The following is a 22,383-nucleotide window of genomic DNA, read 5'->3' on the forward strand; positions in this document are numbered from 1 at the left end:
GTGGTTGCTGGGAATTGAACTCATGACCTCTAGAAGAGCAGCCAGTGCTCTTAACCGCTGAGCCATCTCTCCAGCCCGGTTGTACAAATATTAATTTATTCATTTGCATATCAACAAGCCATACTTTTGGACTAGTCTACCATATAAACACAATCCCCAAAGCAAGAATGTCCAAGCTGAAATTCTTGTCTCGGACTTTAAATTCCTTTTGCATTTCACCTCAAAAAGTGCTAATAGTTAACCGTTCACAGATCAGTGTAGATGTACCTAGTGAAATCATGTATGCAATGTGCCAAGTCGTTATGGAATTTACCAAGCACTTAAACTAACCTTAAATTGGGCTACTTTGGCATAGTAAAATAGTCATTTTTCCGGAATCATTAAGGCATTCCCCTAAAATTAGTACAGGACTTCAAGAGAAATTAAGGATTCCACCCACTAGGACACCACGTCTGGCGATCTCCAAATGAAACTTTATTTCTTTACACTGCTTCATATTGAAGGTGCTGAAAGATAGAAAAATCATAAGTTGATCCCCTGAACCCTACTTTTAAAGCAAAGACATAAAAACCTGTAAGTCAAACACTGTGTTGCCTCAGTCCCAGGAAATTAGCTGACCATTTGAACAGATGGCCCTAACTAAACAAATCTTAAGATTCATGGTGTCAGGATGCTATGGGCCCGAGATTAGCTTGGCCGGGCTTTGAACTAACAGCCCTGAGACAGTTGGTGCCAGGATGCTAAAAGTTTGAGATAAGCCTGACCCCCTTGAACTGGAGCTCATGATATATAGTGTGAAACTACTTCGAAATAGCCAATTATAAAGTGACACACCATGCATCTTAGGAATTTGAGATCAAATGTATCCATGACCTAGTGACCTGTTCTCCCTCCTTCCCCCTTCCCTAACTCCACTCTCAGCCTTCCCTCTTCCCTAACTCCACCCCCACCTGGTTTGTAGATGCCCCCTTAAAAGCTGTAAACTTCTTTTGTTCTGCTGCTGAATTCCGCTGCCCCTGCGCGGGCTTGAAGGAAAGACAGCCCTGGCTAGCCAGTAAACCTCTTGCAATTTGCATCAAGTTGTGTTTCTCGTGAGTGATTTGGGGTGCGTCTGCAGTTCTCCACGGATTGGTGAGGTCCTTTTCATTTGGGTTTTACAGTGCTTCATTCCAACCCTGCTCCTCCAGAGGACAAGACATAGTTGATGCAGCCGCTCAGTGGTCACCCAATATGGTACTGTCCAGTACTAACTAGATCTAGAACTCTCTACTCCGGGGGTCTATACAAGCGAGGTGAGGCGACAACACTCGCGGTGCCAGTGAAGGACAGAGTCGAGTAAGTCGCAAGCACCCCCAAAAGGAGGCTCCACACGCCTTCGTTTTTCAAGTTCCCACGTCTCATCCACGGGCCCTCCTGGCCCGGCGCAGCCGGAGCGCATGCGCAGCTCCACTTCCGGGCGCCCCTCCTCCCACCCCACAATGCACTGCGGCGCCGTCTTGTCGCAAAGGCCACATCCGGGCGGCGAATGAGCGAGTCGCTTTTCGAGCGCTGCGGCGGCGGCTGGGTCTTCCTGCTCCCGCCGCGCTGCCGGACGCCCCGACGGTAGCCATCTGCGTCGCAGTCGGCCCGGCGCCCCCGCCTCCGCGATGCCCCCCAAGAAACAGGCTCAGGCCGGGGGCAGCAAGAAGGCGGAGCAGAAGAAGAAGGAGAAAATCATCGAGGTGCGTACCCTCCCCCTCCGCACAGGGCTGGGGCTCGCCGGGCTGCGGAGTGCCGCTCCCGGGGCCACGTGTCGGCGCCTGGCCCGGTGGGCCCCGGGCTCAAGTGGTTCTCACCGCCCCTCATGGCTGTAGTGAGGCCGCTGCGCCTCCGCGCTCGCCGCGTCTCCACCCACGCGCCCGCCGCGCCCACTCGGCCGCCCAACGACCCCCGGCCCCGTCTTTCAATGCTCAGGAGTTTCAGCGGTTCCTAGGGCTGTGCCTGGAGAAACAAGCTGAGCGTCATTCTGGAAGGCCCCTCCTGACAGACCTAACGCCTTGATTGTTTTTTTTTTTTTCTTTATCGGGCAGTGAGAGGTAGTGCTGTGCATTTTCAAGAGTCATCAGACTACTTGTTTTCTCGTTTGTCTTGTTGTTTGGTCCATCTGGAAACTTAGAGGTTTCCCGAAAACCGTGGCCCAGGGGTCTTGTACATAATGCTTCGATCATACATGTAGTCGGAATTAAATGTGTAGGCTCTGTCATAGTACCTGTGTTAAATTGGATGCTCCCAGTTTACCTGCGCGCGCGCGCACACACACACACACACACACACACACACACACACACACACACGGGAGCATATTTTAGTGCGTTGAACTTGCAGGTATTCAGTGAGTGAGACAAGGTATTGATTTTCTTAAATGTTCCTCAGCAGGTTTACAACAGTTGTACACGTGAGTTTCCTTGAGATAGGTAACGAAATTTCACATTCGGTAAAGATGTTTCTTCCATACTGATCCTTCTCATATTTAAAAATAAATGGTACCTCATAGACTTGGATGTAGTTGGAAGAAACTATGACTATTTTACAGCATAATATATCTGAATAAAAAGTAACTTTTAGTAGGTTCGTTCTTATTAAAATACCAGAATGAATGCTTTGGTGTTTCGAAATGAGATGTTTGCTTATGATCCTTTTTTCAACATTTGATTGTTACAGCCTTGAAAGATAGCAGTGAAAATACCCAGGGTTCCCTTATACATTCTGAAGAGAACTTTTGTCAGATTGTATATAGTTTAAGTTAGCTGATTTAATTTAAATAAAATTAATGTGAAGACATCTAATGATTTACTGGCTGTTGTAGTTCTGAAGTAGAGCTGCCATAGCCAAACATTTGGAAGCAAAACAATTGCTGAGCAGTGCTGGTGTGTGCCTTTAATCTCAGCAAACAATTCTCTGGGTTCCGAGCGCACAGAGAAACTCTTGTCTCAGGACAGACAAAAGAAAAGAAAGAAAGAAAAGTAATTGTCACCTTTACATTCTAAGGGGGGAAAAAGGCATTGGGGAGTCTTAAATCTCTGGGAATAATAATCTAGTGGCAATTCAGTGATGTGCCAACAAAGGGCTTTTCAAAAATACTGTTAGTTACAAACTACTGAGATTGAATAAACATAATACAGACCACAAGACATTAATACTTCCATTTAAAAATAAATGCTACAAAACAACATAGAATACATTTCAGGCAACCTGGACCCGTAACCACTTTTAATTAATAAAACTAAAGGGTTTTTGTTTGTTTCATTAATTTTTGTTTCCTGATAGTGGTGGCAAAGGTCACTTAGAAGACAGGCTGAAATCAAGGGCTGCCTGGTCTACAGAGTAAGTTTCAGGACTCCGAGGCTGCACCAAGAAACCCTGTCTTGAAAAACAACAAACAGCAAAATTAAAGTTTTTTTTATAATAGTGTACTAACCCTAAAAATTATGCATATATTTTGTCTTCAACTTGTAACAAGATTTTGTTGGTCTTCTGGGTGTTGTACTCAAGGCATCACATTCTAGGGAGTGCATTCTACCACTGATCCATATGGTCTTAGTCAAGGAAGGTTTGTTTGTTTAGTGGTTGGTGTATTTTTGTTTTTGAAGAAAAGAGAACTCAACTTTAGCTTTCATTAGTGAAGACATCTCCAAAGATACATGCATTAATGCTGGGCATGGGGGCATACACCTTTAATCCCAGCACTGGGAAGGTAGAGGCAGGTAGATCTCTTGAGTTCAAGGCTAGCCTGGTCTGCAAAGCAAGTTCCTGCACAGCCAGGACTCTGTTACACACAGAAACCATGCTTCAGAAAAACAAAACAAAAAAGACAAATTCATTTACAGGGGGGGAAAAAAGTACTGATTAAAATTATCTTAATACATGCAGTAATAGAAATTAAGCCTAGTTTGGTTTAGTTTAAAACCCTAGCATGTCTTAACAACTTTTGGAGCTATGCATTGAGTTTATATTGTGGTTTCTTAGCAGAATTTCGTATCAAACAGCCCTCTGCTGATTTTAGTAACAAAAGGAAAGTATTGTGTGCATTTCCTCTTCTTTTAAGCTGTCTAGGATATCATGAATTCACTATGAATATGTATTTTATTCTTAAAATGAATGTATCACATAGTGTTGTGAAGTTCAAGTTTTATTCTCTGTTCACATATTGTTCTCAAACAGCATAACATTTGTTTACTTACAGCCAGAATAATACTTTGAGAACAGCTTTGAGCAACAGAAATTCAGATCGTAGACTAGGCAGAGCCTGTGATCCCAGCTGAGACACAAGGATTTCAAGTTTGAGGCCACCATAGACTACATAGTGAATTCCAGGTCAACCTTGGTTGCAGTACAAAACCCTATCTTACAGAACAAAAGAAAAATAAGTATAATTATTGACTTGAGTTGGGGATATGTTTGGAATTAGGGCAAGTAGTAAAAAAAAAATTGTCTCCTGGAGACATGTAGCACTGAAGAATAGTAATCTAGACTGATGCAGACAGGACCCAGGCTTGTAAAGAGAACAGAGAAGCTGTTAGTTGCTGGTAAATTTCTTCTGATCTACACAGTTGATTGCTTGAAGCTAAATTAATCACTTGGAAAGTATCTGTTCATAAATAGACAACAAAATATATTAGGTTGTATGAGACAGAACCACTGAGTTATTCCGGTGTCAGCTTCTGCCTACCCTAGGGTCCTAAATAATAAAACCCACTTACCTTAGAACATTGTCAATGCTGGCTTTTTCCTGCTTTGTTTTTAACACCTTTAAAGAGCGGAAGCTGGCCTGTAAAGCAAAGCGAGTAGGATTGCTTGAGGGTCAGAGGAGAGAAGAGGTCAAAGTTGTTAAGGCTGGAATTGGGGATGTGAAGACTTGGAAGCAGTTTTTTCCTTACAGGCTCTTTTCTGAACTCCTTTTCATTCAGCTAATGAATTCATCCACTGAAATACACCCTTTTTTCCCTGTAACTTTTGAAACCTTATACATCAATTATTTTGTAATTTCAGATTCACTGAAACCTACCTAATATTTTCCCACTCCTAAACCCATGCCAACTTTTAGGTAAAAGTTTTCCGAAGCCCAGAGAAAGGCTTTATTGATAATTTGGGTTGTAAAGCATCCTACTTTTAAGATGTACTAGTGTTACTTCAGAATGTTTTGTGTAGAAGACTTTCTGTAGCTGGGGGTGTAGCTCAGGTAGAGTGCTTACCTAGCACACATGGAGCCCCATGTTACTCAGTAGGACCACAGGGACTGGGTGGGTATGGCAATGTTTCTCTAAGTCTAGAACTTTGGAGAAAGAATCAAGAAGATCAGAAGTTCAAGGTTGTCTTCAGCTGTATATTCTGTTTAAGGCCAGCTTAGGCTTTGTGTGTGTGGGGGGGGGGGGGGGGCTTTTGGTAAACCAAAAATGAATGGCTCTGAAAAAATCATACGTTTTGGTGGTGGGAAAAGCTTAGATTAAATATGCTCAAAAAGGTCATTTTTAGTTTACAGATATTCAGCTAGACAGTTTCTCAGTATTGTGGCTACAAGGGAAAAGCCATGTGTAAATGATGCACAGCTACTTTATTTGTCCCAGATAAGTATTAGTACCTTTTATGTAGCTGATATGACAGGCACAAAGGTTAAATAAATTGTCCAGGGTTACTGAACTGGCAAGCAGGAAGCCAGAATTTAAACCCAGCAATAAGGCCCCAAGTATTTGCTCTCACCACTTTGTATAGTGCCTCACTGTTGTAAATCTTCTAATTCAGAAAGTTGAGATTCTTGAGGTTACATTATTAAATAGAACTTTGAAATATGTCAAAGCCTCTATGCTTACAATTGAGATAAAGTAGTTGATCACATGCTAACGCAGTGAGATTAAACCTCAAAGCTTGCTGCAGTTTTTGTTGTTTTCCCATTTCAGACCTGGAGTTTTATACCTCTCTTAGAAACTACTGTTGGAAATACTTTGCTCTCAAGCTGCCAGGGCCCTGTGTGTAGTCCCCCCACCCCTGCCTTTTTTCCTTGTTTAAATCCTTCTGTGACTATATCTGCTTTACTATCTGATCTTGTTTAGTCACGGTTTACTGCTTCTTTGTATTTGCATATAGGGCAAAGCATTTATAGATGCTGATGTACTTTGGTCATCTTGTTTTACCTCAAGTCTCCCTTTTCACTCCTGATATGTCATTACTGTACAAAAAATATAGAGCATTTCATATTTGGTTGTAGCCCTCCCATCTGACACATGAACCTTGATCATTTTACCTGGGAATTGGTTAGAATATTGGTTTTGTACAAATAGGGAATGTTATCATAAAAAGCTTGATAGAGACAATTTCAGCTTGTAAATGTGTTTCCTTTTTCATATTCAAAAGCTTCATAATATGCATGTATAATTTGTAATGCCATGCTGGGATACTAAAACAGAAGGCAGGCTTGGCAATGGTGGTGTATGCCTTTAATCCCAGCATTTGAGAGGCAGAGGCAATTAGATCTCTTGAGTTCAAGACCAGCTTGGTCTACAGAGTTTCAGGACAGCCAGAGAGACATAGAGTAACCTGCCTCAAAAAAAGCAGCAAAAAGCCTAAGGCAGACATTTAGAAAAGTAAAGCAAAAGTTAAGTAAATGATAATGAATAAATATCTTTGAGCTTCTTACTGTTAAAAATATTGAAAGATAGTATTGAGTTTAAGATGCTATAAAGCTTATGTTGTATTGCATAATTTCAGATAGTTCTTTTGATAGTTTTTATTATTTCAGACTAAATGCTTTTCAGAGGATCTCAAGTTTCATTCAGAATACTTTTTGGCTTCCTGTAAAGCCATTCATAAGCAAGAGAATGAAAAGGAATAATACAAATTTTGTTTTGAGACTTAGAGTTATCTGTAATGTTTAGCTACATGTTAAGGTTGGCAGCTCATGGCTACGTTGGTAACTGATGTAGAGTAGCAGGCAAGACTGAGTGTTTTCTGTTGTGAACTAAACTTGCTCTGTAGAATTCTGGAAAACAATGTTAGGAGATATGACATAGTGTAGAAAGTGAGAGCTGAAAAGTTGATTTAAGATGTTAGAATGGCTAATAGTTAATACCCACTCCCATTCTGTAACACAACCCTACCACAACAAATAGGTGTATATACTCATTAGAGTCCTGGAGAGGTGTTCTCTTCTCAAACACCAGGCACAGAGGGAGGCTAGAGGAAAAATGGTTAAAATGTGAGACTGAAGCCAGGTGTCGTGTGGCACATGCTTATTGTAATCCAAACACTCAGGGAACTGAGGCAAGAGAATTATATCAAGGCTATCCTGGGCTTCATATAGACCTGCCCTCCACCTCATCCCACCCACCCCACCCCCCAAAGACAGACCAAAATGGGCCTGGTAACGTCCACAAAAGGATCTGTGTAATAATCTAAAAGATAACTAACCACTACCTGTTCTTTCCCTGCCCTACATTCAGGCTTATTAATCCCCCAGCCATATTCTTACAGAAAATGAAACTAAATAAATGAAATAGATTTCAGATAGCAATGTCCCATTTATGCTGGGGCAGATCTCACTGTACTGGTGTCTTTGTGTTGTTGTAACAAACCCAAAACTATTACAAGGCAATTTATTTTCTCATCAAACTGGAAGATGGACATTTGAAATCTTACATGTCATCACAGTCTTGTTCCCATTCTGAAGGCCACAGGGGAGGAAAGTCCTTGGCTTCTTCCTAGTTTTTTATGTCATCTAGCAAATTTTGGTATTCCTTAACTTGTGTTTATGTTAATCCTCTGCTGTCTTTACATTGCTTTTTCTCATTATGACCTTATTTGACCATTAAATCCACAAAGACTTGTTTTCAAATAAAGTCACACTTAAAGTTTGGTAGATAAGAGTTTTCAAGGGATACCATTTAACTCATTACAGCCTCTAAAACTATGTGCACACATCCTTACCTATCTGAAATCTCTTCTAAGGTCTTTTGTTCAGTATACTTAACTAAATATGAGGTAGAGAGCCAAGGATCATCATAAGTGCTGATCACAAAATGAGAATCTATAATTTATCTTCTAATGTACTAATAAAACCCCAAATTTAACTAAAATACTGCTCTCCAGTTAAATTTGTTTTATTGTCTTAGAAACTAGTCCATAAGTTTGTGTGACCATTCTTGTACAGTATTCTGCAAAATAAGTTCAGCAGTGCCTCATCTTTCAGCATATACTTAAAAAGTGCATCCTGAGGTCAATTGAGTTTTGAAAAGACATATATCCCCTATGCTAAAGGTTGTAAGATATCTTGTAATTGAATACTTAAGAATCTAGGATTTGGTGTTAAGTTGAGGGATTACATCATATGCACATTGCCCTCAGTTCTACAAGCATTGCAAAAGAAGTTGAGAATACTCTTTACATAGCATTTTCCTCAACTTGTTTGACTGTGGAACTACTTGTACCAGTGAAACACTCCACAGTTCCCAAAGACCTGATAATCTGAAACACTGGATGAAAACAGCATAGTAAGGTTTAATATCATCTTGATACAGGCCAGAGTTATTTTGAAGACTGAAATTGAGAAAGTGTCCTCACAAGCTTGACCTTATTTTCTTGATTGATGATTGATGGGGGAGGGCCCAAGACATTGGGTAGTGCGGCCCTAGTCTGGTGATCCTAAGTACTATCAGAAAGGTTAAGCAAGGTGTGAGAAGCAAACCAGCACTTGTCCATGGCCTCTGCCTCAGTTCCTGCCCCCTTCCCCCAGGATGATAGACTACATAAGATGAAATAAATCCTTTTCTTCTGAGTTGCTTTTGGTCATAGTGTATTACAGCAATAAAATCTCTAATGTTTTATATATTTTTGTGGCATAAAGAATCTATATTCAGGGCTGAAAAGATGGCTCAGCACTTACGAGCACTGGCTCTTCTTCTGGAGGACCCGGGTTCAGTTCCCAGTACCACATGGCATCTCACAACTGTAACTCCAGTTCCAGGGTATCTGATACCCTCACAGACAGGCGGGCAGGCAAAACTAATGCACATAAAATAAAAATAAATCATTTTTGTAATATATTTCAGGGAGGCTAGGAAAAGAAGAGGGAAGGGAAACTGGTGAGGATATAAAACAATGTTTTAAAAAGAATATATTTTCTAGGACTAGGGAGATGGTGTATTAGGATTCTCTAGTGTCACAGAACTTATAGTCAGGGAATTTGTTAGGATGACTTATAGTCTGTAGTCCAACTCCCCAACAATGGACAGCTGTAAATGGGAAGTCCAAGGATCTAGTAGTTGCTCAGTCCTGTAAGGCTAGTTGTTTTAGCTATAGAGGTAGATTCCAACAGATGTGCTGGCAGATAAATAAATGCAAGTGGCGAAGAAGAAGCAGTCTTCCTTCTTCTGGTGTCCTGATGTAGGTCTTCAACAGAAAGTGTGATCCGGGTTAAAGGTGTGTACCACCTCGCCTGGATTTGGGACTTGTTTTTTCTCATGCTTGAACTCAGATCTCCTTGCCTTAGTCTCCTGGGATTAAAGGCATGTACTACTTTGCCTGGGCCTAAGCTTTTCATAGCCACTATGCCTCAAGATCTCCATGCCAAGATCCAGGTCAGAAACTTGTGTCTTCCAGCTTCAAGATCTGGATCACAGGTGAGCCCTCCAAACCTGGATTGTAGTTTGTTCCAGGTATAGTCAAGTTGATAACCAGGAATAGCCATTACAGATAGCTTAGCATTTAAGAGTACTGGCTACACTTGCAGATAACCCAAGTTTGATTCCCAACACCCACATGTTAGCTCGCAGCCATCTATAGCTCCAGTTCCAGGGCATCCAACACCCTTTTCTGGCCTCCATAGGTACTGCACACATGTGGCACACGGGCTTAATGCAGAAAAAACACATAAAATTAAAATCTTACTTTTTTTTTTTTTTAAGACTTTTCTTTCTATCAATAAAAAGTAATTTTTAGCCGGGCGGTGGTGGTGCATGCCCTAAATTCCAGCACTTGTGAGGCAGAGGCAGGCAGATTTCTGAGTTCGAGGCCAGCCTGGTCTACAGAGTGAGTTACAGGACAGACAGAGATGCACAAAGAAACCCTGTCTCAGAAAAACCAAAAAAAAAAAAAAAGTAATTTTTACACATCATTTGAAAGATAGTAATAATTTACTAAGATTTGTCTATGTTGTTTCTCATTTAGGACAAAACTTTTGGACTGAAGAATAAAAAAGGAGCAAAGCAACAGAAATTTATTAAGGCTGTCACTCATCAAGTGAAATTTGGTCAACAGAATCCACGTCAGGTAATAATTTAAATTGCTGGATGCTCTGATGAAAATATAATAGAGCATTTATCACAGATTAAGTACATTTTGAAGTAATATTATTCTGCATTAAACTTCTTATATCTTATACAGCAGTACCTCTTAGGTAATTCTTCAAGCAATTATACTTTTGTTTCCCTTGTATAAATTATCTCCAAAGACTTCTCTTTCTAGATCAAATGAACTTACAATTTGTCTTATTTATTTAATTTTGTGCATGGGGTTTCATGTGCCAATGCACCAGTGTCTGTAGGTCAGAGGACAACTTTCTTAAGGGTTGGTTCTCTCCACTATATGCAACCTAATAACTAAACTGAGTTTTTCAGGGTTGACAGGAAATACCTTTATTTACTGAGCCATCTCTCTGACCCTGAACTTCTCATTTTAATACATTTGAATGTGTTTCATGGACTAACTGTTGGCATTTTCATTTCCTGTGTGTACTGGATGCTAAGGCTTCTTAGAGCTTCCCTGGATAATAAGTTACAAGTAGCATTGCCTTGTTTTTCTCACTGCTCATGTGCTTGTTGTTATCTGAGTCTACACATCTGTGACTTGTCTGTCTGAATTATCCAGCTACCCAAAATTATTGGTTGCCTTTTTCTTACAAAAAAAAATTGTTAACAGTGCAGATGATTGGTTTCATTTCTATTTTGTTGTAAAATATTTTTCAGGTTTTTTTTTCCTCGTTTCCTGTAATTTGCAGTTTTTATACTTTTAGAAGAATGGTAAAAAATATGTCTCACTTTGCACTGGATGGTTATACATAATTTTCTTAGTTTCTTAGGTTTTGTTTTATTTTGTTTTTTCTGATTGCTACATTTTCAATCTGAGGTTGCATATTGGTTCAACATCGTTTTACCACTGAGCTGGAAGATAACACTAATATAGACAGTAGTTCTTACATAAGAGTTGATAACTATAGCCTCTCATTTCTTCAGATTCTTCAAACCTTTCATCCCATATAAGGTTTAACAGATAAGAACTTTTTAAACTTTTTAAATATCTCTTTTCCTTAATTCTTGGCAATAGTCCTTGAACATAGAAATGTTTTCAAGTATATTTTTAACTACAGATTTTTAGTCTTAAGAATATCAGCATAATACATCTATGAGATTACTAATCTCTTATCTAAAATCTATTTCTCTTCATTCTTTCTCCAAATCAGAGTCTCTTTCCTTCTTTCATCCAATTCTTTCTTAGAACCAAAAATTAGTGTTCTCTCAAAGTGCTGACTTTACCTTGTTTAGTAAGGTCTGCAGACTAAAACACCTAAGGTTCAAAAATGCTATGTTCTTTTTTAAAGAAAAGGCTTGTTGTTGCTAGTGTAATTACATCTAATAAGATGGTCATGTTTATACTGAACAAGGACAGAGTTTTAAAAACTTGTTCCCTAAGCAATACAGTGTGGTGAGTTACATAGCCTGAATTGTATTAGATACTGTAATATCAAGTGAATTCACCTACGGATTTGGGTGTCCAGAGGAGTCCTATAGAATCACTGCCCACAGGTACCAGGGGATAACTGTATCCCTTGGAGACAGCTAGATTTGTGTTAAATCTGTCTGTCTTGTTACATGATTTTAAATTGTTCACTGGTAGTAGTTTTATTGTACAGTGGAAGGACAGTTCTCTCTTGTAGGATTCCTCTGCTTTTCTAGAGAACAAGGGTTCAAATCCTGAACCACTAAGCCATCAAGCCTCTTTGCAATTGATTTCTAATTGTAAATATTTCAAGTGATTTATGGACCTTTGGTACCTTCTTCTAGAAGGTACATATGAGATGAGCCTAATCAGCAAAGACTACTTTTATTTAGAAGAAAGGGGAGTAGTTTGCTGTTGTTTAAACGCTTCCCCCTGTGTAGTTCAAGTCAGGGCTTGGGATGACCTAATTGTAGCATTTGTCCATTCTTTTCCTAGGTGTGCTTTGTTTTTACCCTTTCTGAGAGCATTTTTTTTCTTCACTGATTTCACTTTCTTCTTGCTGTTTCTTGAGTCTCTTGTGATAGATTAGGTTCTGTTTTATCTCAGACTAGACCCAATCTACTTGCAGTGGAGTCAGTATCATGTCTGCTGCAGCTGCCTTTGAATAGCTCCACCCAGATGCTCTGTAAGCATTTCATGCTGGTATGTCCAAAACTCAGCTCATCTCCACCTCCTGCCCTGAAACCTGTTCCTCCTGTATTCCCAGTCTTTTTCAGCAGCACTTACTGTGTGTATGCTAATCTCTTTCTCTTCTTGTTTATGGCCAGAGTCCTTTAGTTCTGCTCCTAAAATGCTCTCTTCTTCTTGTACTAATAACTTTTAAACACTAGTGCTTTCCTACCTATAATTTCAGGAGACTCCATGCCTTTCTTCTTGGATTGATTGCTAGTGTATCCTCCTCAAAGTTGCCTTTACAAACTGAAACCTGATCTGGTTACTTACCTATAACCCCTAAGTTTTATCACCTACTGTTAAAGTCTAAGCTTGCCATTGATATTCTCATGCCCTGTTGTTCTCTGGACCTTGGTCTTTACAGTGGTGGCAGGTACTTTCTACATTCTTTTTGTTTTCAGAGTACTATGTATATTATAATTGTATATCTGTCTTCCCATATCATTCTGAACTTCTTTAAATAAGCATCACATATTCCCTGTTCTCATATAGAGGCTGAGTTATAAATGTTTAGATGAATACAAATGCATTAATTATATCAGGTACTTAATTGTATTAGGTATGTAAAACATGTTATCTAGAAGTATCTTCTATTATCTTCTACACTGACAAAGTTAGTGTTTTTCAGCAAGAGTACTGTAGTTTGTGGTGGTACTAACCATTATTGTGTCACAGTACTGGTCAGAATATTTTCATTGATGTCAAAATGCACTCATATTTCTGGAGCATAGGTTTTTTTTTTTTTTTCTTTGGAAAAAATAACTTCATTTGAAAACTGTTTGCTAAATGCCAGGGTTAAGTGTTTAATAAATGCTTGTTGACGTGAGCTTTTTAAACCATGAGTTAATTTGTTACAAAGCTTATCAATTTTAATAGTTTAACAACAATACCTAATATGTAAGCTACTTAATGTAAAGAGACTATACACATATAAATATGCAGATGTTTTTATGTTAGTAATTACTATATAGTGAAAACAGTTTGCGAACAGATTTACATTTTTAACTTGGAAATGTAGGTAGCACAAAGTGAAGCTGAAAAGAAATTGAAGAAAGATGACAAGAAGAAAGAACTACAAGAACTAAATGAGTTGTTCAAACCTGTAGTTGCCGCACAAAAAATAAGTAAAGGTAAAATTTAAATACCAGAAATACTATTTTTATTACATATAATTCGTGTTTCAGATTTGATCTGCAAGGAGCTAGAATGATGGCTCTTGCTCTTAGGACCTGGTCTCAGTTTCCAGCACCCATAGCCAGTAGCTCAGTCATTCATAACTCTAGCTCCAGAGGATCCAGTGCCCTGGCTACGTTGGCCACCAAGTGCACATATGGTACACATGCATGCATACAGGCAGACAAGCATTCACACATATGAAACAAACAAGTCTTATTTTTTTGAAGGCTTTTATTTGATTGGTGTCTGGTGTGGTGATATGTGCAGGCAGATCTGTGAGTTCAGAGCAGCCAAAGCTAAACAGCAAGACCTTACCTTAGAAAAATGAAAACAATTTGATTGATTTTGAAATTTTATTCTTGTGTTTTGATGAGGGGGAGCCAAGACAAAGCTGTGGTTTCATAAATCATAAGTCACATACATATTTGTGGCAGTATTCTTTCATTATGTTTTTCTTTGCCTCCTGTCTTGCTGACTCCACAGCCAAGAGACTATAGAGTAACCTGTGTTTTTGGTTTTTCCACCTCAGCCATTTATCTTGATAAAAATAAAAGAAAAACAAATAGATATAAAATGCTGTGTAAAGAACTTTAAAGAAATCTCTAACTAAATGCCTTTAAATTAAATTTTCTAGAACATTAGTAAATAGAAAATAATCTAGGCAAAAGTAATTATAGCCCAGATACAAGCTATGCCTTATCTATTATAGCAGCCTATAAGAAAGATGGGGTGGGGGCACGGGAGAGTAACAGCCAATACCCTGCAACAGGAAAGGGGTCCTGAACATGGGTTACCTGCCTGTAATATAAATGTTACTTCCCATTTGATATAGGTGCGGATCCCAAATCTGTGGTATGTGCATTCTTCAAACAGGGACAGTGTACTAAAGGAGATAAATGTAAGTTCTCTCATGACCTAACTTTGGAGAGAAAATGTGAAAAACGAAGTGTTTACATTGATGCAAGAGATGAAGAACTTGAAAAAGGTATTTCTTAAGTTAAAAAATAAGTCTTTTTTGGTTTCTTACTAAGATACATAGTAACACAGTATAGTATTACTAGTATTGTTTGCAAAGAACAGTTGGGATTTTGCACAAAATTTAAATAAATGGTGCTTAGAATGCAGTGATTCAATTTTGCTTTGTCTGCCTTTCTTCCCTTACATGCTACCATCTCATTTACCTAAACTGCCTGGGAGCTTGGGTTGACAATTGGTAATACTGTGTATGCCTATCTTTGTTGCTTCAGAAATAATTGTTACATTATACAGTGGAGTGTTCCTGTCTGTTCAGAGACCTGTGTTATTGGAGGAGGAGATAAAACCTGCTTGTTGTGTCTTTATTTAGATACTATGGATAATTGGGATGAGAAAAAGCTGGAAGAAGTAGTAAACAAGAAGCACGGTGAGGCGGAAAAGAAAAAACCAAAAACTCAAATAGTATGTCCTTTTTCTTGAATTGAGTTGCTGTGGCATTTATTATTAGGGGGAATTATGTGGCAAGGTATTGATGTTTTCTACTGGATTGCTGAGGATTAGAAAATTACTTTTCACCATTACAAGCTACAATACACCCCGCTTTAGTTTGGGAGTTTTAATTAGATTTTGTAACAAAAGTGGTCTAAAAACTGAGCGACCAAAGTCTCTAAAGCAATTTTCTGGAGTGATTCTACTTCCTGAACTATGAGTAAGCAGAGCGGAACATGGGAGCATATACGTGTAATCCCAATAGGCCAGCTGCAAGTTTGATGCAGGCCCAGGCTACAAATATAAACTCTGTCTCAAAAAAGCAGCATGAATATAATATACTTAGATAAGAATCTTCTTGGATGTGATGGAAGAAGTAGGCCTATTAAGCCAACCCCACTTAATGAACTGTTTTATTTTAATACTGTAGAAGTTTTTTTAATTACTAGCTCAAAATATTCTTGTATATGAATTCAAAAACATGGGTGGGTTTGGGTAGGTAGTATCCTCTAATGTACTGGGAAATCTGCTTATAAAAACTCAAATTATTCCTCACTCAGCTTCTGTACTCAATGTCCATATATCTATATCCTGAGTACACATCTGGTGAGGTCCTACTCCACTAGAAGACTTAAGAAATTTGTCTTAATAAAATAAAAACAAAGAAATAAATTTTGGTTCATAAACATTCCTTGGGTTTTTTGGGTTTTGTTTTGTTTTTTGGGAGTTTTTTTGTCATTGTTTTTGGGGGTTGTGGGTGGTACTGATTTTTTTTTTAACTTACTTGTAAAGGTTATTGCCTGACTAGCATAGTTGCACTTTGAACACATTGTGTTTGAAGGATCACTATTTTTGTATTGTGTTCCTTTTGAACCTTGTATCCTTATGACTCATGGACAGAGTTGCCTGTTTAGTCAAGTAATCCCATTAGGGTTTATGTCATAATTGCATAGGATTTTTCTTTGTTTTGGCTTAGTTTTTCTTTATTTTTGCTTGCCGTGCTAGAGGTTAGACCTTGGGCTATATTTATTTTTAAAAGCTAAACTTTTGGATTGTATTTACAAAGACTAATTGTAAATTATTATATCCAGAGTAAAGGCTTGGGGATTTTGCTGTTGTACTTTGTGGTTTGATTTTATTTAATTATGTAGTGTGTGTGTGTGTGTGTGTGTGTGTGTGTGTGTGTGTGTGTGGTATGGTATGGTATGTGTACATGAGCACATGTGTCTATAGAGGCCAGAGGCCAAATTAGATCTCCTGGAGCCAGATTTCTAGACAGTTGTAAGCCTCCTGACATTAACCACTGAGCCATCTCTCAAGCCCCTGGTGGGTTTTATTGTTTGTTTGTTTTGTTTTATTTTTTGTTTTTTGGTTCTTTTGGCATGGGGTTTCAGACTGTAGCCCAGGCCTTGGAACTCTTCAACAGTGCTTTTTACCCCTGCTTCCTGAGAACTGGAATTACAAGGATGTGAGCCACTGGACCTGACTTTGTATTAGAGCATTTTCAGACACTTTTGTGTATGCGTTTACTTTGTATATAAGTGGTTAGCCTAAGGATGTTAGTATTACTTGTTCCATGTGCTTAAGTGAGATAAATTTACACTGCACTACCACTTCTAAATAATATTGTCTTTATAGGTGTGCAGACATTTTCTTGAAGCTATTGAAAATAACAAGTATGGCTGGTTTTGGGTGTGTCCTGGAGGTGGGGACAATTGCATGTATCGCCATGCACTTCCTCCTGGATTTGTGCTAAAGAAAGATAAAAAGAAAGAAGAGAAAGAAGACGAAATCTCATTAGAAGATCTAATTGAAAGAGAGGTAACAGGCATCTTTTCTTTTAAAGGCTATTTTTAATTATTTTTTGTAAATTCTAATGTTTACCACTTGGGGGCAATAGCATGTTATGAAAGGGAAAATAATAGCATGCCATTTTCCTAAAGTTACTGTACTTAAATTACTCTTGTGTATCTTAAGTGTAAATTTTACCATATACATTAGCAAAACATACTTTAACTATATGAGTGTATAGGGTTTAATTTATTTTTTTAAGTACTAGTTATTGTTTTCATGCTGTGAGGTTATTGAAAATACCTGTTTGTGCCTTATGTTGATGAGACTTTGAGGTTCTTTTCTTGGTGTTCTTCCTTCTCTGTAACAGACTGTTTGTGTGTGGAAGAAAGCCCCTTTTGGTTTTGGTTTTGTGATTGGTCTGTCCAGTTAGAGGAGAAGTAGCTTACGCAGCTGCTCATCTCTAGTTCAGCAGAGCAGTGGCTTGTTCTGAGTTAGAGACACTGAGGATAAGGGGAGCTGCAGTTATTTGGGAGTATTAGATTTAGCATCGTTTGCTTCGGTGTGCATGTAAGTGGCTAATACTAAATTGTATACGCTCCTATAGTAGCTATGTTGTTTGGATTTCACACAGAATAAAATAGTAAGAGTGTACATTAGAGTCAAATATGATCTAAAAGATATAGATGAAACATGGATTTAATGTGATGATTTTTTTAAATCTATTACTTTTACCAACAGTTTCTCATGACAGACTTTTCTGCTCAAGTTAAAGAGATTTACCTCAGAGTGTTGGGTTTTATGTGTGTGTGTGTTCATGTTTATCTCATTTCTATGCAAAGAGAAAGCATTTAGTCTGTTTACTGTTTTAGGGTGGTCATAGGGACAGAATTAACCTACGTTGAAAGAAAAATACTGTTAAGCAACTATAAGTGACTTTAAATCTCTTTGCAGCGTTCTGCCCTAGGCCCAAATGTTACTAAAATCACTCTAGAATCTTTTCTTGCGTGGAAGAAAAGGAAAAGACAAGAAAAGATTGATAAACTTGAACAAGATATGGAGAGGCGGAAAGCTGACTTCAAAGCAGGGAAAGCACTGGTGGTATGTTCCAAATTCACACCAATGACTTCATTATTTTATCTCACAGTTTTTAAAATTCAAGATTCAGTCTTTCTTTAGTCTATGCAATATGTCTAAAATGAATGTTAGCATTTCCCCTGAGATATTTGTGTGCCTTAATAGATCAGTGGTCGAGAGGTATTTGAATTTCGCCCTGAGCTGGTCAATGATGACGACGAGGAAGCAGATGATACCCGTTACATTCAGGGGACAGGTGGTGATGAGGTAAGAGGAAGTTTTGACCCCACATGTTTATCCTAATGGGGTGGTAGAGGGAACAGAAATGTGGTTAAAACAGCGTACCAGCTCTGGGCCAGAGTCTAGGGTTCAAGTCTTATTTCCATCAATAAAGTAATTCCTAACCCAGGCTGCCTCTCAGAGTGAATTGAGTTCAGTGATGTTTGTTTGTATGGTTGGTTTGTTTATAGAACTTAGGTTGGTGCATGGCACATAGGTTTAGTGCTATGTACAGTAGATGTTGAAAAAAAACAAAAATTATTTTTAATCCCTTTAAAATAATCTTTTTGTTTATTTAAAATTTTGTTCTACAAAAAGTCAAGAAATTTTTCTTCTAAAAATTTAAGGAAGAGAAAAATGAGTAATCATTTGTTTTTACATAATATTAATAATAATTTTGCTTCCTGAAGAAAATGTGTTAAGGTTAAAAGTGAATTGAGGAGACTTATTTGTAATAACTTTGCTTTCTCTGTATTTTGAAAGGTTGATGATTCTATGGGTGTAAATGATATAGATATAAACCTGTACATCCCAAGAGATGTAGAAGAGACGGGTATCACAGTGGCCAGTCTTGAAAGATTCAGCACATATGCATCAGATAAGGATGGTGAGTATGCTGCCGTGTTCAGACTTCCAAAGAACCAGGAAACTATTTAGAGGGAGCTAAACCTGCCTGGGAAAATTCACATTTTTCAGGTTCCAGGCTGGAAATAATAAACATTTGTCTACATATAGAAGGTAGTGGAAACTATAGAAAAGATACCCTAGTGGGTACTGAAACCATTGACTAAACTTCTTAGAGGAGATCAGAAACAAGTTTAGAGTTACAGCTTTGAGTGTTACTCTAGAATTCTGTATGACTGTTAACAAACAAAAGATGAATGTCATCTGCACCAGTGTCAGAATGAAGGAGCTCGGTCAGTCAGAGTGCATAAAAAGAGTCTAGAACACACTGCATGTATTGGGACAGACAAAAAAGGATGTGCTTACAAAACACTGCAGCACTTCAGTGAAAATGTAAGAGACATGAGTGTCAAAAAATAATAATGTAATTACAAGCTGCTGTTAGCTGCAGTTAGGCAAGGGGTTACTGGAATAAGATGTCTATTTTACCACAGCAGTGTAGTGATAGGGAAAATGAAGGATGAATGAGTGTACAGGCCAAATTTCTGAAGTAAGTGTGGTCATAGAGAAGGGGCTTTTAGGATATGGGAAATAGGAATGTGTGTGTAACAGAAAAAGGGGTTATAGTAGTGTGAGATTTAGTGTGGAAAGGCTTTCCAGGGACTGAATGGACAAAGATCTGGAGTTTGTATCTAATTGTCCCTTGGGTAAGGGGTTTGAATACTAGGTTAAGCATATGTGCCATGAAAGAAAAACACAGAGGAGTACTGATTAAGGCAAAAGCTGGGATAGGAAAGACTAATAAACCTGATTTTTATTATGAAAATATGCAAGTTGTAACTTAAAGCAAATGTCTTACTTCTCCAGGCTCTGAGATTGACAGCAGTGTAGATACTGAGTTGCTCTTTCTATAAGGGATTTGGTGACAGTGAGCATGACTGTTCTGATCCCCATAACCTTATAATCAGAAATGTTTAAATTAACTAAACAAGGCCACTAAAAGTTGAAGAGATAGCATCTTTGGTATACCAAAGCTGCATACACTAGGGTGTTCTATACGTATGTAGTGCTAGAGACCAGACCCTAAGCCTCCACTCCTGAACCTAAATATCCTGTCCTCTTTCTGAGAACATCACAATTAATGTACTCTGTTAAACCAAGAGCCAAGTAACTGGTATATAATAATGACATGCTATACTGTCATTTTGTGCCTAGTTAGTCTAACAAAATGCTTGTGGGCATTGACTGTTTGAGAACCAAGTTACTAAGTCATGTAAAGGACACAGAGTTATAAAATTTTCATCTTACCCTCAAATGTCTACAAAAACAGAATTTCGTAGCAGGCACAGATAATTGGTAAAAGCTCAGAAAAGGAAGGCCCGTCCTTGCTTGAATTTCAGAAAACAGAGTTCAGTTGCTGATGTAATAACTTCTGTTTCTAGACCTTGCTGATCTGAGTTTTTTTTGGGGGGGGTGGGTTTTTTTTTTTTTTTTTAGAGAACAAATTAAGTGAAGCTTCTGGAGGTCTGGCTGAAAATGGTGAAAGAAGTGACTTGGAGGAGGACAGCGGAGTGGGAGGACAGGAAAATGGGTCTATCGATGCTGTTCCTGTTGATGAAAACCTGTTCACTGGCGAAGATCTGGATGAATTAGAAGAGGAATTAAACACACTTGATTTAGAAGAATGACAACAAGGAAAAAAATGAGGTCGGCTCAATATGATCAACATGAACTGAGATTGACTACATTAATTGTTTTGCCACCTAGAATCAACAGGATGTTTATTTCCCCATGATGATTCTGGAGGGATTCTGTCCTCCACAGAAGGAGTACTATCCCTGCGTCTTCTCTTCTGACTTTGACTACATCTCATAGTAAGTTCAGAGTAGTTGGTGATAAATTAAAAATGGTCATTACAGAAGATGATTGTTGTTGTAACTGTCCACTCATGTAGGAAATTTAACTGCTTTTCCAGCTTTTGGTTTTCATTGGGCATGTGTAATTTCCAGGAACAACAAATTCACACTTAAAACACTTGTGTTTGATGCAGTTTTTAATGAGTGGTTTCCTTTCCTATGTATTTATATGTTTTAGAGAATGCCTGAAAGGTGAGCACTGTACTTGATAAAGGAAACTGCATATGCAGATTCAGTATTGTACATCTGTGGACAATTAGGTGGACACTGAGAATGGGACTTGTTAACCTGACAGGGTCAGCTGCAGTGCCCTGTATTAAAGCTGTTTGAAGTTCTCCCCTTTTTTGCCAATAAAGTTGTAAATAAAAACCATCGAACATCCAAATCCAACTATGGGCCTTTTTTTTTTTTTTTTTTTTTTTTTTAATTTTATTTATTTCTATGAAAGGTTCCTTAACATTCCTAGCTTGGTATTTTAATTAAATATTGTTTATATTGCTTATAGGCACAAAAAGCAAAAATTTAATGGATTTTCCTCATATGTGTTATATAACCATAGAGTATTGACAGTATTAACAGTTGTTGTTTTTTCATTTCCAAAAAAAAAAACTAAATACTGTTACTTTAATTCCAAATTGTTAGATCATCCACCTAATTAAATGCCTCCTACATTTAATTCTTCCTTGGAATCAACATCACATAAAGTTTGGTGACTGTTTACAAAAAGGTAAATAAATCCACCAGAAAACTTGGAGCTCAGGGTCTTGCTCTCCCTTGAAAATTTAGAGTAATAGCATAAATAGACATTAGATAACTTTAATTGTCTTGGTTTTCTGGGGTTATTATTTTTTAAGTATTGAAGGATTGCCGGTCCATACCTTTAATCCCAGCACTTGGGAGGCAGAGGCAAAGGCATTAATTAATTAATTAAGAGTTCAAGGACAGCCTGTCTTGGAGAGAAGGGAATAAAAGTATATAAGGAAATAGCATTAAAATATCAACCCTCATTTCTTTTCTGTCTCAGAGAGATTGTATGTTAAGTTTCTGGGCTTTAGCCTGGCCATGGTAGTGTGTACCTTTATTCCCAGCACTCACTGGGGGGCAGAGATGTGAGTTTTAGGCCAGCCTGGTTTACAGGTCGAGTTCCAGAATACCCAGGGCTACATGGAAGGAGGATGGAGGGGTCCTCTCTGGGCTTTAGGTATTTACCTGTAAATTTTAATACTGATTGTTAGGCTAGGATGGATGTAGCTCACCATAGGAGTACTTTGTTAGCATGTACAAAAAGACCCCAGTTCTAATATTTTGTTTTTTAAAAAAACCTGTTTTCTATGAATGCATTCAAAATCTAAAACCTAAGAAAAAGCTTGTATATCTTGTTAATGGGTAACCTTGCCATTTATAAAGAAATTTGTTTTCTAGCTTATTATAATTAATAATTTTAAATGTAGACTATCATGAGTCAAGTTTATTTTCTGTCTACTTTTTCTATAAAAATACTAAGTTTTATAGTTTTTATCTACAAAGTATTTCTTCTATTCTTTTTTTTTATGGAAAAGTTTAAGATTACTTAGTTGTTTAA

The 22,383-nt window shown here is 38.1% G+C and overlaps 1 protein-coding gene across 1 annotated transcript; it reads left to right on the forward strand.

Annotated features, from left to right (window-relative positions):
* The first annotated feature begins 1,501 nt into the window (after positions 1 to 1,501).
* Positions 1,502 to 21,191, forward strand: Zc3h15 (zinc finger CCCH-type containing 15). The gene is made up of 10 exons (XM_034496076.2): positions 1,502 to 1,721; positions 10,195 to 10,296; positions 13,493 to 13,604; positions 14,483 to 14,635; positions 14,996 to 15,087; positions 16,753 to 16,935; positions 17,860 to 18,006; positions 18,148 to 18,249; positions 18,745 to 18,868; positions 20,383 to 21,191. Exons 1-10 carry the CDS (start codon positions 1,647 to 1,649, stop codon positions 20,571 to 20,573), a joined length of 1,281 nt encoding a protein of 426 aa, XP_034351967.1. The 5' UTR covers positions 1,502 to 1,646; the 3' UTR covers positions 20,574 to 21,191.
* Positions 21,192 to 22,383: the final 1,192 nt, after the last annotated feature.

This window comes from Arvicanthis niloticus, chromosome 2 (genome assembly GCF_011762505.2).
Source record: "Arvicanthis niloticus isolate mArvNil1 chromosome 2, mArvNil1.pat.X, whole genome shotgun sequence".
NCBI lineage: Eukaryota > Metazoa > Chordata > Mammalia > Rodentia > Muridae > Arvicanthis > Arvicanthis niloticus.

Excerpts from the sequence above, each read along its gene's own strand:
- Zc3h15 (XM_034496076.2), top strand. The coding sequence starts at position 1,647 with ATGCCCCCCAAGAAACAGGCTCAGGCCGGGGGCAGCAAGAAGGCGGAG. Across the intron at positions 1,722-10,194 it reads AGAAGGAGAAAATCATCGAG|GACAAAACTTTTGGACTGAA; the intron begins GTGCGTACCCTC and ends TTTCTCATTTAG. Across the intron at positions 15,088-16,752 it reads AAAAACCAAAAACTCAAATA|GTGTGCAGACATTTTCTTGA; the intron begins GTATGTCCTTTT and ends TTGTCTTTATAG.